At 38.8% G+C, this 18,271-nt stretch overlaps 1 protein-coding gene across 4 annotated transcripts in view; it reads left to right on the top strand.

Annotated features, from left to right (window-relative positions):
* Positions 1–16,368, top strand: part of FHL2 (four and a half LIM domains 2) — a 107,852-nt gene extending 91,484 nt beyond the window's left edge. For all 4 annotated transcript variants that reach the window (XM_089681235.1, XM_089681233.1, XM_089681232.1 and 1 more), the window contains 4 exons: positions 1,820–1,994; positions 7,727–7,896; positions 11,010–11,196; positions 14,587–16,368. In XM_089681235.1, the coding sequence (XP_089537361.1) occupies positions 1,820–1,994; positions 7,727–7,896; positions 11,010–11,196; positions 14,587–14,738 (684 nt within the window). In that variant the 3' untranslated portion in view covers positions 14,739–16,368. The remainder of the gene's footprint in view (positions 1–1,819; positions 1,995–7,726; positions 7,897–11,009; positions 11,197–14,586) is intronic.
* The last annotated feature ends 1,903 nt before the right edge of the window (positions 16,369–18,271 follow it).

The raw sequence follows: 18,271 nt of genomic DNA on the forward strand, positions 1-18,271 counted from the left end.
AGTACATAATGCACAGAGTGCAGGCATCTGGAGTGTTTAAAGCACAGTGTGCATAGGGCAGGAATATTTAATGCACAAAATTCAGTGGACAGGAATGAGTAATAAAGTACAGAAGAATGTAAAGCACAGAGCACAGCATTGGGAGAATATAATGTACAAAGACATGGATCAAGAGCACAAAGTGCAGGGATCAAGAGCATCTAATGCACAGAATGCAGTGGTCAAGAGTAAGCAACTCAGAAACTTCAGGGGTCAGGAGTGTGTAAAGTTCAAGGGTCTGAAAAATGTAAGGCACAGACCACAGAGGTAAGGAGTATGTAATGTACAGTGTGCAGGGGTCAGGGGTGTGTAATGCCCAGTGCATAAGGGTAAAGTATATGTAACCCACAGAGTGCAGGGGTCAGGACTACATAATGCACAGAGTTCAGCAGTATGTAGCACACAGAGTTGATGGGTCAGGAGAGTGTGATACACAGTGCACAATAGCCAGGAGTGCTTAATGCACAGAGTGTAGGAATCAGGAGTATGTTACACACAGAGCACTGGAGTCTGGAATGTGTAAAGCACAGAATGCAGAGATTCAGAAGTATGTAAAGCACTACAGCGTAGAGGTCTGGAGTACTTATAGCACAGAGTGCAGGGGACAGGAGTACATAACCCACATGGTGAAGGGGATAGGAATATGTAACCCACAGAGTTCAGGTGCAGAAGTACATAATGCACAGAATGCAGGAATCAGAAGTACTTCACACACAGTGTTCAGGGGTCAGGAGTACATAATTCACAGAGTGCAGGAGGTCAGGAGTATTAAAAGTACAGAATGCAGGGGTCAGGAGAATACAATGGTGTTTAGCCCCCATTCACACTACTGTAGCAAGATATCAAGCATTGTGCATATGTGCGCTTTTCACACATAGGGCAACCATTCATTTCATTGGGATGCCCTACAGGTGACAAAAGTAGAAATAAAGCTCAAGTGCTTTTTCAAGCTTTGAGCTTCACACATTTTTTAATACTGTGTTTGCCATACGTTCTTATGCATGCAGAATTGTGATTCTTGCTTGGCAGTAACAAAAAATGACAACACAAGCACAATATGCATTTTTTGTTGCATTTCGTGAACAAGTGTAAAATGGTGTCATGCTACACTAGTGTGAATGTGGGTTAAAGTGAAATATACCATTTCCACTACTTTTTTAAAAACCCTACTAAAAATTATTGAACTGGAACGTGAATTAAAGTGAAGGTAGCGCATAGAGTGTCCCTCCCTCAGCACCCTTCCCCAGTACAAATTCCCTTCGTGAGCTAAATTCCTCTCCCCTTTTACCAGTGCAAATCCTTCCCACTCATCTCAGATTTCCCCAAAGCTAATCCCTCTCCCCATCCCAGCACAAATATCTCCATCCTTCCCCTTCTGAAATGTGTTCACAGACCTCAGATGCAATGGTGCCCAGCAGAGAGAAGGAAGTCCTCCAAGGTCTTGTCCTTGGCTGTGTCATATGATTCTTCAAAGCTAAGGAGGTGTCTAGGACTTCCCTCAGATCTGATATATTTTGGACTGAAAAAAATGTACGCAAAAATTATTTATCCAGTGGAAAACAGAAGATCTTTCATATAAAGAGGAGCTTGAAGTTCAAAACTTCCCAAAACTGTGGGTAAGCATAATAATATGAAGGGCTTGCCTCTCTTGCATTCACCCATAGGCACACAGAACAGACCAGCAGAATTTGGGAAAAAATAAAGGTTATACATCAAATATATATTTTAAGGCATCTTACCAAGTGGACATCATGCTCATCATGAATATTTGTTGTTTCAGGATCTTTCATACAAGGACCGTCACTGGCACGAAGGCTGCTTTTATTGTTTCCAGTGCAAGCGCTCTTTGGTGGACAAACCATTTGCAGCAAAAGATGAACACCTAATTTGTACAGAATGTTATTCTAATGAATATTCTTCAAAGTGCAATGAGTGCAAGAAAACAATCATGCCAGGTTAGTAGATGAGGAAATGGTACAAAGGGTACAAGTGCATACATATAGTGTGACAAGTGAATAATGGTGGCCATAAACTTAACTGTACGGTAAGATATGCAGGCAAGATCCAACCATCATCTTATAACCTGTTTTGGCACAAGCATGCATGTTTAGGCACTTGAGTGTGTAGGAGCATGCATGTCTTACAGAATGGTGAAGGAATATATAAAGGAGGGTGTTGACCATGTACTGTATATAGCACTGGCTCCAGCATATCTTGAAAGGAAAAAAAACAAATTGATAAGGGTTTCAAACCTGTTAAATTGATATTTTACCCAAGGCTACTTGGTCAGCCTATGTCTGTTGCTTCCATACACATATGATTTTTGCTCGATCCAAGTGAAAACAGCTGGATCAAGTACCAATCATATCACGTCTAGGCCAGTTTTACAATGTTCTTCATTATGTGCCCAACCTATTTGAATGCCTAGGTCAGGCTGCATTTACGCTTATAGGGGTGTAAAGATCCAACATCTGCTGACTTTGATGACCATCAGTTTCTGTCTGAGCACAGGTGAAAACACCCAAAAAACAAAAATCCATAGTTTAACTATGTACATTTTAAAATTAACATGAACATAACAGGAAAAAGTCATCACTTTCTTCTACTTAAAAAAAAAAAAATCAAGCTCTAGGTTGGAAATGTGTACACCCATTTCCCTTTGTATTCATAAAAGCTGTATGCCTCCATATATATATATATATATATATATATATATATATATATATATGTATATTGGAACACCCATTTCAAGGGCATTTCCTCTTCAGCATAAGGCAGCATGACCTCAAGTATTCCGATGTATTCAAACTGATCCATGATCCCTGATATGCGATAAATAGGCCCAACACCGTAGTATGAGAAACATCCCCATATCATGATGCTTGCGCAACCAGGCTTCACTGTCTTCACAGTGTACTGTGGCTTGAATTCAGTGTTTGGGGGTCGTCTGACAAACTGTCTCCGGCCACTAGACCCAAAAAGAACAATCTTACTTTCATCAGTCCACAAAATGTTTGCGCCATTTCTCTTTAGGCCAGTCGATGTGCTCTTTGGCAAATTGTAACCTCTTCAGCACGTCTTTTTTTCAACAGTGGGACTTTGCGGGGGCTTCTGGCAGATAGCTTGGCTTCACACAGGCGTCTTCTAATTGTAACAGTACTCACAGGTAACTTTAGACCTTCTTTGATCTTCCGGGAGCTGATTGTTGGCTGAGTCCTTGCCATTTTGGCTATTATTCTATTCATTCGAACGGTAGTTTTTCGCTTTCTTTCAGGTTTTGGTTGCCATTTTAAAGCATTTGCGATCATTTTAGCTGAGCAGCCTATCATTTTCTGCACTTCTTTAAATGTTTTCCCCTCTCCAATCAACTTTTTAATCAAGGTACGCTGTTCTTCTTAACAATGTCTGGAACGACCCATTTTCCTCAGAATTTCAGAGAGAAATGCACTGTAACCAGCACGTACAACATTTGCTGCCTTCCTTCCTTAAATAAGGGCAATAATTGCCACCTGTTTTTCAAAGAATGAATGACCTCACTAATAGAACTCCACACTGCTATTATTTTGAACATGCCCCTTTCAATTAGTGATTCAATTACACAGAATCAGCAGCATGCATGTCATGACCGTTGGGTCTGTTGGATTTCTATTACTCTACTACACCTGCTAGTAAATTATTTGCCATGTAGAAATATCATTTCTACCAAAAACAGTGATTGATCAGGTTAGTGATGTCCGAACACAACTGTATATATACACAAAGGGGGTGGCAAAATCACCTGAGTAAAGTTTAATTATGAGCATAGAACCTAAGTTATTATAATGGTATGCTTTAAGCAAGGTCTGTGCTTTTAAATGAAAACAGTTCTGTAAATGTCCAGGGTAATAAAAGCTGATTCACCAAATAAAAGAAGAAATGTCAGTTACATATTTAGCATGATAGCAAAGTAATAAATCATTCTTCAAGCAACCACGTTTCCAAAATCAAATCCGCTTACAGTTACCAAATTCATTTTAGAGTAGTTACATCCTGTGCAGTTTGTATAGATATCCATTAGGCTTATTTGAAACTATTCCCCTTGAGGTAGAAAAAAGGCAAAAGGCAAGGCATGTGGAATTTCCAAAATGTGCAGTCTCAAGTGTTTCTAATTTGCACTGACCACCAGTACTGTGTTTTTACATTTATACAATGACTTGGATTTAAATAGCACATTAGACTAGACAGAAAAGGCTTAGAGTTTAGTAACAATACTAAGAATGAAACTGTATTGCTTGAGAAGGTATATCAATATCCATCTAATTTCTGTATAATTTGACTTCATAACTTGGAGAGTTTTCTATCCTAGTGATTATACCACGTAATAGAACATTTTCTTGTGGCATAGTGAATCTACAGCTCAAACTTTTTTTAAATTTTGGATACAGTAGGGAAAGGCTTAAGTGTTTTTCATTGATGTCTGCTTACCTATTTGAAAGATTTGCCCTCACTTCTTCTTCTGGAGCACAGCAGGATGTGAAAGGAAAACTCCCAAAAATGGGGGCAAATTTGCATCTATAAAAGTTGCCACTGGAACAGATGTCACCATCAAGCGATTTCTCAGTGGTCACCTAGAAAGAATATAAGCCACCAAGCATCGATTCAGATAGCAGTAAAAGGACTAATGGGAATGGAGTAGGGTTGCAGGTAACAAGAGAGATTACTCATCTCTTCCAGATCTTCTGAAAATGGTTGAATCCTTGACAATGCTCATGAAAAGAATTGCAGTATTATTATTGTTATGCAGGAGTTTTGGGATAAGCTAATGCTGAAGCCTGGCAACCACTGGATGGACTGTGTACAGAAACTCATGTAGGGCAATAGGTTTGTTAAAGATATGGAACTTGCGATGCCAAGCATAAAATCCTTAGGGTTTAGAGCATCCAGGGCACCAGTATCTTCATAGAGGAATATAACAGCCTACTGCCAAAATCATTGGTGGAATGTATTTAACAGGTTGTGACCAGATGAACCACATCTCCTAGTCAGATTCAATGACGATAACTACATTTATATAGCAGATTATGCCTTAGTTGCTGTCAATGCCTGTCGTTGTCTGTATAACTATATAACCACATATACAGTTCTCGGCATAAATGAGTACACCCCTTTTGAAAAGTAAGATTTTAATCTATATTTCAATGAACAATTTTCAACATTTTTACAAAAGTTTTATAGAACATTTGTGTAGCTCATTACCTGAAAGTAAGGTTAATAATATAACTTAGATTACAAAATCTTCAGTTTTACTCAGATTAGTTGATGCAAAAATGAATACCCCCCACAACAAAAACTACTACATCCAGTATTTTGTATGACCCCCATGGTTTGTAAGGACAGCATCAAGTCTTCTAGGCATGGAATGAACAAGTTGGCAACATATTGCAACATCTACCTTTTTCCATTCTTAAAGAATGATCTCTTTTAGACCCTGGATGCTGGATGGAGAGTGATGCTCAACTTGTCTCTTCAGAATTCCTCATAGGTGTTCGATTGGGTTCCTAAAGGAGACATACTTGGTCCCTGAATTACTTTCACCCTGATCTTCTTCAGAAATGCAACATTGGCCTTAGATATGTGTTTTGGATCATTGTCATGTTGGAAATGTGCACAACGACTAAGGGCACTGAGTGATGGTAGCATCTTCTCTTTCAAAATAGAGCAGTACCTCTGTGAATTCATGATCCCATCAATGAAATGCAGCTCCCTGATACCAGCAGCACTCATGCAGCCCCACAAAAAGACACTGCCACCACCATTTCTCACTGTAGGCACCATGCATTTTTATTTGTACTCCTCACCTTTGCTACTCCATACAGTTTTGAAGCCATCAGTTCCAAAAACATTTATCTTGGACTCAACACTCCAGAGTACTGAATCCCAGTAGTCGTCTTTTTCAGCATGGCCCTTGGCAAATTTTTTATGCATGGGCTTTAGGAGAGGCTTCCTTCATGGACGACACCCATGCATGCATTCCCTGCAGCGTATGCCTCATTGTGTCACGGGAAACAATCACCCTAGTTTAGCTTTCTACTTTTTTAGCTAACTGCAGTGAACTTGCATGGCGATTTTCTTCAACCTTTCTCATCAGAAGATGCTCCTGTCAAGGTGTTAACCTCAATGGATGGCCTGTGAGATGGTTGCAGTTCCATCTTTGTTAAATTTTTGTATAACTTTTGCTACAGTTTTCTGACTGATAAGTAAAGCTTTGCTGATCTTCTTGTAGCCTTCACCTTTCTTGTGTAAATAAATTATTTTCTCTTTCTCAGACATTTCTCTTCCATGTGGTGCCATTGCTGACAGCATGAAATAGGAAGGTGTTTTCTTTGTTAAGTAATGCCCTTTTATAATTATCTGTCTGCTGGACACCTGTTTAATGAATAATTAGACTCACCTGTAGTTGAATTCTTGTTAATTATGATTTTGTTATCTAAAATTTAGCTTTGCTTCTAAGACTTTCATTGGGGTGTATGCATATTTGCAACATGGTCTTGAGTTAATTTGTTATGAAAAATACTTTTTTGTGTGTGCAAATTAACAAATCCTGTTTGCAATCAATGGCCCACATTTGTGGGAGTATTTTGCAGTATAGTGTCCCATAGAAATGTTGATTCTGAAAGGAAAATAAAGATTTTCTGACACGCACATGAACTTTAATGGCATCCCATTCTTAGTCTGTAGGGTTCAATATTGAGTGGGCCCACCCTTTGCAGCTCTAACAGCTTCAATTCTTCTGGGAAGGCTGTCCAGAAGGTTTAGGAGTGTGTCTATGAGAATGTTTGACCTTTCTTCCAGAAGTGCATTTGTGAGGTAAGGCACTGATGTCAGATGAGAAGGCCTGGCTCGCAGTCTCCGCTCTATCTATCCCAAAGGTGTTCTATTGAGTTGAAGTCAGGACTCTGTGCAGGCCAGTCAACTTCCTCCACCCCAAACTCGCTCATCCATGTCCTTATGGACCTTGCTTTGTACACTGGTGAGCAGTCATGTTGGAACAGGAAGGGGTCATCCCCAAACTGTTCTCACAAAGTTGGGAGCATGAAATTGTCCAAAATGTCTTGGTATGCTGATGCCGTAAGAGTTCCCTTCACTGGAACTAAGGGGTCAAGTCCAACCCCACACCATAATCCCCCCTTCACCAAACTTTACACTTGGCACAATGCAGTCAGGCAAATACCGTTCTCCTGGCCAAACCAAGACAAGTCCATCGGATTGCCAGACAGAGAAGCGTGATTCGTTACTCCAGAGAACACATCTCCACTGCTCTAGAGTCCAGTGGCGGCATGCTTTACACCACTGCATCCCACGCTTTGACTGTGGAATATTAAGTAGCGAGGAAATTTCACGGATGGACTTATTGCACAGGTGGCAACCTATCATGGTACCACGCTTGAATTCACTGAGCTCCTGAGAGCAACCTATTATTTTACAAATGTTTGTAGAAGCAGTCTGCTTGCCTAGGTGCTTGATTTTATACACCTGTGGCCATGGAGGTGATTGGAACACCTGAATCCAATGATTTGGAGGGGTGTCCCAATACTTTTGACAATGTAGTTTATATGCCCCATACTTGTGTCTATTACAAGAACAATATACTTGTAAGTGCGGTCAAGTGATGATGACTAACCTTTACAATCTATGGTTTTCCAAACAGGGACACGTAAGATGGAATATAAAGGAAATAGCTGGCATGAGACCTGCTTTGTCTGTACCCGCTGTCAGCAGCCAATAGGAACAAAAAGCTTTATCCCTAAGGAGAACCAAAACTTTTGTGTGCCATGCTATGAAAAGCAGTTTGCAATGCATTGCATCCAGTGCAAAAAAGTAAGTGACAACCAAGCCATCTGTTAAAGATTCCAAACAACATTGCGTGCTTTAAAATATGTAAAGCACTTTGCTGACATCAACCTCCCTTGCCTTGGACTACGTAGCATATTGAGCAATACACTGAAGATAAGAATTATGGACAATAATGAAGAAAACATTTTTTCTGTAACCCATACCATAAAAAAGTGCAGTCTGCACACTGTTTAAACCTTTCCTCATTAGTTATAGTTCAAGAGAAGGCAAAATATTTGTCAAAGATATGCAGGAATAGCTTACAACTTTTCAGCAGGCAGGAACTCTATATCTTCTGCCTTTTGTAGAAAACATGATGACTAGAAATCCTTACTTCTTTTATTCTGATTACAAAGTGGAATCAAGTCTGTAGTAGCCTAAAGCTGAACTCAGCAGCTAAATACACAGATGATATTCATATAAGGGAGCAGATTTACCTACGAAATGTTTTGTATTTCTATCAATCCAGTCCCATGATTTTCACTGTTGAAGTGATACACATAGTCCTGGTCAGGGGCGGACAGACCATTTGGAAACGTGGGCACTGCCCGAGGGCCCGGGGTCAGTAGGGGGCCCCATGAGATGCCCCTGGTACCTTTTTCATAGGCTTTTTTGAGTTTGGGCAAGGACACAGGGGCCCCGTGATCCCCTATTGCCCGGGAGCCCCATGAGTTGTCAGTCCGCCCCTGGTCCTGGTGCAATAAGGAGGGAAAGAGTGAACAGTGCGTGACCCTGACCGCTGACCACCAGTGCTGTGGGGTTAAATAACGTTGTCCCTTACCAATATTGTGGTAAGGGGGGGTAAAATAACACTGCCACAATAGCTCTTAACGGTCCCGAATTGTGCAGAACTGCCCCACATTTTGAAAAAAATCCTAGGGTCTTGGGACCCCAAGATGATTCTGCTGTGTCCTACTAATTTGAACCAAGAGTCTTGCCACTGGATTGCACGGGGAGCAAGCTCAGCCTCTCATCCAGTAGTGAATAAGTGGATTAGGTCATCATGCCAGTGAGCAGAGTTAGAGAAGTCCAGCAATGGGACTCTACTTCTCAAACTCTGATCACCAGCATGACATCATCTATCCATTCCTTTGTTCTATCGTTACTAGAAGAAAGGTGGAGCTCACTCCCTATGCTGGCAATGCAGCAGCAGGACTCGTGCCGCCTGAACTCTGCCTAAATTATGTCAATATGTAGGCAGAACATTGACTGTGTCTACTAAATCTTGGCTGCTTTTTGGGGAAGGAGCAGTGCCAGGTTACAGAAGGGGTGGTATCAGGTTCAGGAGAGAGCACTTCTGGGGAAAGAAACAGCCATACTAGTCTGTATTTAAAGCTGAACACTAGGGAAAAACCTTGGGGTGGGGCACTTCCCACATTACAAGAGTTAAATTATCCTTTTGTCTAGGGCAGGGGTGGGCAACCTGCAGCTCTCCAGCTGTCGTGGAACTACATTTCCCATGAGACATTGCAAACCGACAGTTACAGCTCTGACTTGCAAAGGCATGATGGTACTTGTAGTCCTGCAACAGCTGAAGAGCCACAGGTTGCCCACCCCTGGTCTAGGGGGAGCAAATCAACTTACTTTATTCCACACCCTCAAAGGCTTCCTTCCAGCTGCACAATTGGTTCCCTACAGCCACTTCTCTTTGCTGCTGACGATCGTAGGCACTCTGTTGTCATCACATACAATCGAGGACCAGCAGTCCTACATTGTAAAGGAGAACATCAAGTGCCCACCCACAACCTGAAATGGGTAAGGGTCCTTTGTTTTCTTGGGTTTCTTTGGGTTCAGCTTTAATAAATAGGATTGCCATACTTGTCAATGGTCCTGGGCTTATCTAAAATGAGATCTATGATTTCTGAACCTTGCATTTCTCCAGCTGGTTCTGAAGTCAGATATTTTTGGTACAACCATAAAATACAGAGATTCTCTAGGGGCCCGGTTGCGGTTTATAAAGGGATTTTTGGATGTTACTATGAGAGAAGCGCCAAGAAGACAGAAAATAACCACTTTGTTAATGGAAATCCACTCTTCAACTGATAGGAAGGAAGGGCAATTCAGCCGTAATACAAAGAGGCCAATAACGACTTGCAAAATATTCCATTGATTACACTTTCTATATAATTTTTTCTATGGATGTTCTAAAAAGGTAACTCCTTACAAGGTTTGATAAAAAAAAAGAGAGCAAAAAGATTTCTAACTAAATTCTTGTGTATTTCTTATTCACCTCTAATATACTTACTGTTTTCAAATATTATCAGTAAAATAGGTATATGCAGCCCTTTTCAGATCTAAAAAGTGTAACCTGAGTTTGAGTAGTGCAGGACATATAAGCAGAAGAACTCCATCCTCAGATAAAAAGAGAAAATAAACAGCCCATTAACCACTTGAGTGCCAGCCTGTATTACCCCTTTATTACTAGGCTACCTTTTCCCCAGTGTTGTGATACCTTGACTGACAAATAGTCTGTCATGCAACACTGTACTTCAATATCTTGTTATTTTTGGAATACATAGCTTTGTGTTGGTGGTATTTAATAACCATTGGGTTTTTTTTATTTTTTATTATATGAAGAAAAAAAATATAAATATTTTTAAATATTCAGGTACTTTCACTGCTTACATTTAAAATGTATTAATGGTTATGCAGCTGCTTTATTCTTGCAGTTTGGTAATAAGCATTGACACTGTCACAAAGGAGAAATTCACATGGTCTCCCATACCTGGAAGTGACAGTTATTCTCGCTAACTTTGGGGGAGCAATGTGCTGTAGTGGAGAGCTGGTGATTATAAGGGGTAAATGAAGGGAGCCCTTTACAGAGACACTGTCCTGCATGGGCAAGGCGACAGTATCTCTTTAAACATAAAGTTGAGAGCAATAAGAACAATGTTGATAGCACATTCATGTGTACAACTCTTTACACCATATTTAAAAGGACAGATGATTTATGTCCAAAAGAGGAACTGTCCTTAAACAGGGAAACAAAATTCTTTTGACTCTATCTATAACTTCAATAAATTATGCTTGCAAAATTAAAATGAATAAATAAAGTAAAGTAATAAACTTTTTGGTGAAAGTTATTATTTCTCTTAAAGGCCATCACCACTGGAGGTGTCACCTACCGAGATCAGCCCTGGCATAAAGAATGCTTCCTTTGTACAGGATGCAAGAAACCTCTGTCGGGACAGCGGTTTACTTCTAGAGATGAATTTGCCTATTGCCTGAACTGCTTCTGCAACTTGTATGCCAAGAAATGTGCTGCTTGTACTACCCCCATAAGTGGTATTTACTATATTTATTTATTGTTTATATTATTATATATTACTTTAAAGTATTCAATGAAGTTCAGATTGATTCATTTTATTTTCATTAGGAAATATAAAACAAAATACTCATTAAAGTAAAACTAAATGCATTTTTTATAGATTTGGATAGAGTGATGAGGGTTTAGAAAAGCTGTCAGATTTTATTGCCATGCTTTTTCATTGTGTCTCCTTTAGAGATTTACTCTAATTGTCATAATCAAGAATATAACAAAGAATAAAAGTTGGGGTAAATCCAAAATGTTGTTTTACCTTTATTGTTTGTTAACAATGGCATTTTTTCTGGATTAGCGAGAAAACTATGTTAATTTTGATATAAAGCAGTATTAAGGTCAAAAACAAAAATGCTAATTATTGCAGTTTACCAATCCTTAAATGTGTTGGTTGCATTAGTTTTCTATTTTTCTATTTTTAGGCTTTCTTTTCCTTTATTTCAACTGGTGATCCTGCCAGTAACACACTTCCTGTCTTGGGGTGTCTGCATTCTGGATGGAGGTGTAAAGCAGACACCTTTGGACAGCAGGATTGTCATTCTTGGGAGAGGATAGTTTTAAGCTGGGTATAAACTTGTAGATTTTCAAATGAAAATTTTCAAAATATTTGATTGTTGTTAGAAATTTCACTTTCTTTTAATATTTTGATTTTGAAATGAATGTAATTTCTCAAAACGAAAACCACATACACTAATAAAGAAATGTTAGTTCAGGAAAATGTTTTCGTTCTGTTCCTTTAAATGTTCTCATTAGTATGGTCAATTTCTCCCCACTAACAATTAGAATATCAAATTAATGTTCTTAAGATGATCGGTTTCATTTGAAATTTTTTCTACAGTTTACCCATCTTTAGACTAGCAGATTTAGATGACTTGACCAGGGGCGGACTGACAAATCATGGGGCCCCTGGGCAATAAGGGATCATGGGGCCCCTGTGTCCTTGCCCACACTCAAACCATACCCAAAAAAGCCCATGAAAGGTACCATTGACATCTCATGGGGCCCCCTACTGACCTCGGGCAGTGCCCGAGTTCCCCAATGGTCAGTCCGCCCCTGGATTTGACTAACAAATTGAAGCTGAACTTCAGTTAACACTTTAAAAGCAGTTACAGCAACTGTTTTTTTTTTTTGTGGAGGGATAAAGGTTTTACATAAATGAATGAAAGCTGACCATTGCAAGAACCCCTGTCAGTGGTGAAAGGTTTGTTTCAAACCCTCTACCTGCAACCTTTGCTGGACAGCTTGGTCTGTTCAAGGAAGGTTGAACGAAGGAGAAATGCCTAAAAAAAGAAAAGAATTAGTAAGCGGCAATTTAAGAAATGTTTGGTTCTGGGTTTAATACCGCTTTAAGTATTTGAAAATGAAATGTTAATTTCAGATAACAGTTTTTAATGGTTCTATGTTGATAAAGAAACTGTTAAATTTTGGATTTCTTCTCACTTTCTGCCCCAGCGATAAATAGTCACCAGGAAAAACAGAGAGGATGAATCTCACCAAAAACAGTGTTGATCAACCTACTTGAACCCTAAGTGTAGCCACTCACTTGGGGCTGCACATAACATTCAGTGTATCCAATGCTACAGAATATGGTCAGCATTCCACAGTAGTTAGAGAGTGCAGAAGACTGTCAGAGACCGGGTACACATTACAAGAGACTTCTAGAGATCACCTCAATTACAGTCCCTTAAAATTTGCAACATCATATCCATTCATCTAGATCCCTTATAAAAGGTCAGCAAAAAAAAAAAAAATACACAAAAAGAGTAAAGAGAATAAATGGCACAAAAAGGTAAGAAAGTGCATTTAAAACAAACCAAGCATTTATAACCCAGGTTAAAGCATACTCATTCACTGTCCCCTATTAAGCACCCGGGTAAGCCATACATTCACTAGAGGCTGCTAAGGCTCATGGGCCTCACAGTACGTAACAAGGGGTAACATGCTGCCTTTAGGCCACAGGTTGGACACCAAGACACTAGTAGGACACAGACACCAATAAAAACCTGACAGAGGTTATAATCTTAAATGAGAACATTTTGCCCAGATTTAAACTTTAACCAGTTCCCTTCCGGCCCATAGAGCTGGACACTTGTTCCGGGTGGGGATCATATGATGTCCCCCCCCAAAATGCGCATTGTGTGTGCCCCACGGGTTGCACTGCGGCGTGATTTGCCACCCACCAGACACAGTGGATGACCGTTTAGTGTACTGGTCTGCTGCTGGTTCCATGTAATCACTGTGACCATCACAGCAGATCACATAACAATTGTACACAATGAATGGGATTCATTCATGCCATCCATTGTGTTGAGCTCTGTGATTGGTCACAGTGATCACATGGTAGGGACAGGGTCAATCATTACTCATCTCTACCATGTGAATAGCTGTGGCCAATCACAGCTAACCACAATAGTAAAAACTGAATGAAGCAATTCCATTCAGTAAAAATGGTTGCTTATAACACTGAAAATCACTGGTATAAGCAATCATAGTGTTTTAAAAAAAAAAAAAATCCTTATCACATCCCCAGAGTAGTACTGTGTTACTAAGGTAACACTGTATTGCTATGTTAACAGTATTGAAAAAAAAATTAAAAAGAGTAAAACATTTAAGAAAAAAAAATGTAAAACATTTTAAAAGAATTGTTATAAATACTTTAATATATTGTCACCAGTCACCGACACACCAGTTATATGATGACTCTGTCCTGCACTGGTGACAATATGTAAAAAAAAAAAAGTAATTTCTTAATTTTCCCAAAAATTTCGACAAATTACAACTTTAAAATACTCACCATGCCACTTACTAAATACTTCAGACTGTCCACTTTCCAAAGGTCATTTAGGGGATATTTGTACTGTCCTGGCATTTTTGAGGCTCAAGAAATTAGATTTTTCAATTTTCAGGTATATATAATATAGTTTGTGGACTCTTTAACTTTCTTACATACTTTACCTAATAATAAACTCTGATTTGGGTTATTTTCACCAAATAAATGTAGCAGAATACATTTTGGCCTAAATTTATTGAGAAAGATTGTTTATTTGCAAAATTTTATAACAAAAACAAAGAAAAATGTGAGGTTTTTTAAAAAAAAACATTCAGTTTTTTTCCCATTTATTTAGCAAAAAATAAAAACCCCAGTGGTGATTACATACCAGCAAAAGAAAAAAAAATGTAATATGGGTACAGTGTTGCATGACCACGCAATTGTCATTCAAAGTGCGACAGCTCTGAAAGCTGACAATTGACCTGGGCAGGAAGGGGGTGAAAGTGCCCAGTACTGAAGTGGTTAAAATAGGCTTAACAGTATATGTGTCTTAATCAGCTTTTTCTGTTATCTTTTCATCTTTCAGGGCTCGGAGGAACAAAATACATATCCTTTGAGGAGCGTCAGTGGCACAGCGATTGCTTTAACTGTAAGAAGTGTGCCATCTCCTTGGTGGGCCGTGGCTTCCTTACAGAAAGAGATGATATTCTGTGTCCTGAATGTGGAAAAGATATATAATAATGATATGATGAAACAAAAGCAGCAAGATAACATATACAATGTGTTTTCCTAAGACATATATTTGAGATGTCCTTTTTCCATAATAAAAAAGTTATAGACACTTTAGTCTTTAAATATCTATACTGAATAGATTGTATATGGTAGTTGATTCTCATGAATATCCTTGAAGATTTCTGAATGTAACACAGTCTGGATCCATATTTTATAGCAATTATATTTTCTTATAATATATATTCGTGGTACATGGCTTATGTACAATATCTTATGATTTTGTCCTTTGTTATCTACATTTCTCTTGAGACGGTAACAGTAAGTCAGCTCTCAGAACTAACTTGTGTATATGCCACTCTCTTGGGCATGATTCATTGCTGCAAGAGCTACAACGGATTTGGAAATGTACCCGAATTAAGAAATTTACCCAGTTGAGTTCTTCTTGATAAAAAAAAAAAAAAAAAGTAGTTGCAACTAAATTATAAACTTTTATTGAATGTAATAGCAACATTTTTGACCTAATGTGGGGTTGATTTACTAAAACGGAGTTAGTGCAAAATGTGGTGCAGCTGTGCATGGTAGCCACTCAAATTCTAACTTCAGCTTGTTCAAAGCTTGGAAAAACCTGGAAGCTGAATGGTTTCTATGCAGAGCTGTTCCAGATTTTACAAACTCTAGTTTTAGTAAATCAACCCCTTTGGGACAAGAAACAGTGACATTAGTATCACCATCACATGGATGTAATACAAAGACACAATATTGCACATTGCATCAGCGAGCCATTGTGGAAGTTCTACTAGATAGGATATACACCCCCAACCTTGTACTACTTAACCTCAAAGCAATTTAACCTGTGGCTATAGCTATACCCTTGATTCATATGAACCGTGAGGCTGGATCCACACCACTGGAGTGTGCTAAGTGCTAGTAAAGCATGTTCCAGTTTTACCCAGCGCACACCAGTGCAGTGCCTTTATATGAACCAGGCCTATTAAAAAATATAAATAGCACTCAGCTTGTCATTGTGTTGGGTCTGGTTTGATCAGTGCAGCCCAATGCATGTGATGTGAAGGGCCCTGCAACCTGCTGTAGCAACAACTGTACAAAATAAGTTATAAGAGCAGAACTATCATACAGGTAACTGGAATATTAAACAAGTAGCAGAGAAGTATGTAAAAAATTAAAGAGGGCATTTCAAAAACAGATGTAATAGAAACAGTCTTTAGGTTAATATTCCATACTAATGCTTATCCATCTAAAACTTTGTCCTGTCACTGAGATCATTTGGAAGAAGTATAGAACTGTGTACGGATGTGTGAAATGTCTAATCTTACGATGTTAGGTATAGTGCAACATTTTTCAAGTAGAAACCATTTTTTGCACTTATTAAAGAAATGAGTGACATGTATTGTTTGTAGTTTTGTAGTAAAGAGTTTATCTAAACTTACTGAATAAAAAGAACCTAACTCTAATGTAGTACTGGCTTTTACATTAAAAATGTTTTATTGCATGATAATAGATGGCATGAATTGCATCATGATAAAATAACACACCATCAGTATTATATTTTTTGGAATTACATTGCACTACATTTATTTCTGTAAAAAGAAAAAAATAAAACTATTTTTTAAAAAGCTGTACTTTTTGGAAATCTGAATATTTTCACCTTTCACAACTTTATGTGGAATATAAACTCAGTTTAAACCCTGTTATAAAGGTAAAGAATTGTTCACAATGATGGGTAGAAGGCAGGCATCAGACAAAGCACAGGTTTGTTCAGGGAAGATCTTCCTTTATTTTAACAAGACATTGTGCCATCAACCAAACTAAACTTTGTTACTGGATGTAGAATGTTCTATGCTTTACAGTATATCCAAACATTTCAGCTGTTATCTTTTGGTTCTGCAGAGATTTTACGTAATCTACAGCAAGTTTTGACATAATCTACAGCGAGAGTGGCTCCTCTAGAGGCTTTGCAATCCATGTTCCTCCAATGCTGTGCTGCAAAACAAACCAAAAAAATTAATCAAATTAATGTTAGCCTAGATTCACACATATGTGGGTTGGGAAATGCGTGTGATCAGTATGACAAGCAGGGAAAATGTGCTGCTATTTTGCAGATGTGCAGGGGTGCCCCCATGCATCAGAATGTGTTTTAAGTGTGTGAAATCGCATCACATGGTGCCGCAAAACCGTTCAGGGCACGGTTTTAAAAAGGTAATGTTATTACCCAATACATAAAAGTGAAATAAATCCAACAATCAATTAAAATGAAATCACTTAAAACACCATAATAGAGGAGAGATTGAAGTTTATCTGGGAGCAACGCATTGGGGCCCTGTGGCACAAATAAAGCATACTGATCATGCTCATTTAGTAAGATCAGAGGTATTCAGGTGAGAGCACACCTGGTGGGGGAAATCACAATTTTTACGCAATGAAGAGCACTTACTGCCGATTATCACTAATGTGATTATGAAAAAATTATATGATTTGAAGCACTGGAAGACATATGTGACTTTATCATGCGGACATTTTTTAAGGATATATACAGTTGTGTTCAAAATAATAGCAGTGTGTTGAAAAAAGTGAATCCTTCTAATAGCTTTTATTTCCATACACACAAATGCATTGGGAACACTACACATTCTATTCCAAATCAAAACATGAAGAAAAATATATCAAATTTGTGTTGTTCCTTTAAAAAAATTGAAGAAAAGTGAATATTAGACTATTCAAAAAAAATAGCAGTGTTTGTATTCTTCTTTACAAACTCAAACATTCACTATATAAACTGAAAAATGTTTGAAGATTTTGCTTTCCTTTGAATCAATTAATATTTAGTTGTATAAGCACTGTTTCTGAGACCTGCTGTACATCTGTGTTGCATGGAGTCAACCAACTTCTGGCACCTGTGAACAGGTATTCCAGCCCAGGATGATTGGATTACATTCTACTGTTCTTCTCGATTTCTTGGTTTTGCCTCAAAACCGCATTTTTGATGTCACCCCACAAGTTTTCTATTGGATTAGGATCCGGGGATTGGGCTGGCCACTCCATAAAGTCAATCTTGTTGGTCTGGAACCAAGATGTTACACGTTTACTGGTGTGTTTGGGGTCGTTGTCTTGTTGGAACACCCATTTCAAGGGCATTTCCTCTTCAGCATAAGGCAGCATGACCTCTTCAAGTATTCTGATGTATTCAAACTGATCCATGATCCCTGGTATGCGATAAATAGGCCCAACACCCCATATCATGAAGCTTGCGCAACCATGCTTCACTGTCTTCACAGTGTACTGTGGCTGGAATTCAGTGTTTGGGGGTCGTCTGACAAACTGCCTCCAGCCACTAGACCCAAAAAGAACAATCTTACTTTCATCAGTCCACAAAATGTTGCGCCATTTCTCTTTAGGCCAGTCAATGTGCTCTTTGGCAAATTGTAACCTCTTCAGCACGTCTTTTTTTCAACAGTGGGACTTTGCGGGGGCTTCTTGCAGATAGCTTGGCTTCACATAGGCGTCTTCTAATTGTAACAGTA

This window comes from Staurois parvus, unplaced genomic scaffold (genome assembly GCF_062004578.1).
Source record: "Staurois parvus isolate SC_StPar_1 unplaced genomic scaffold, SC_StPar_1.0 ptg000262l, whole genome shotgun sequence".
NCBI classification, from domain to species: Eukaryota; Metazoa; Chordata; class Amphibia; order Anura; family Ranidae; genus Staurois; species Staurois parvus.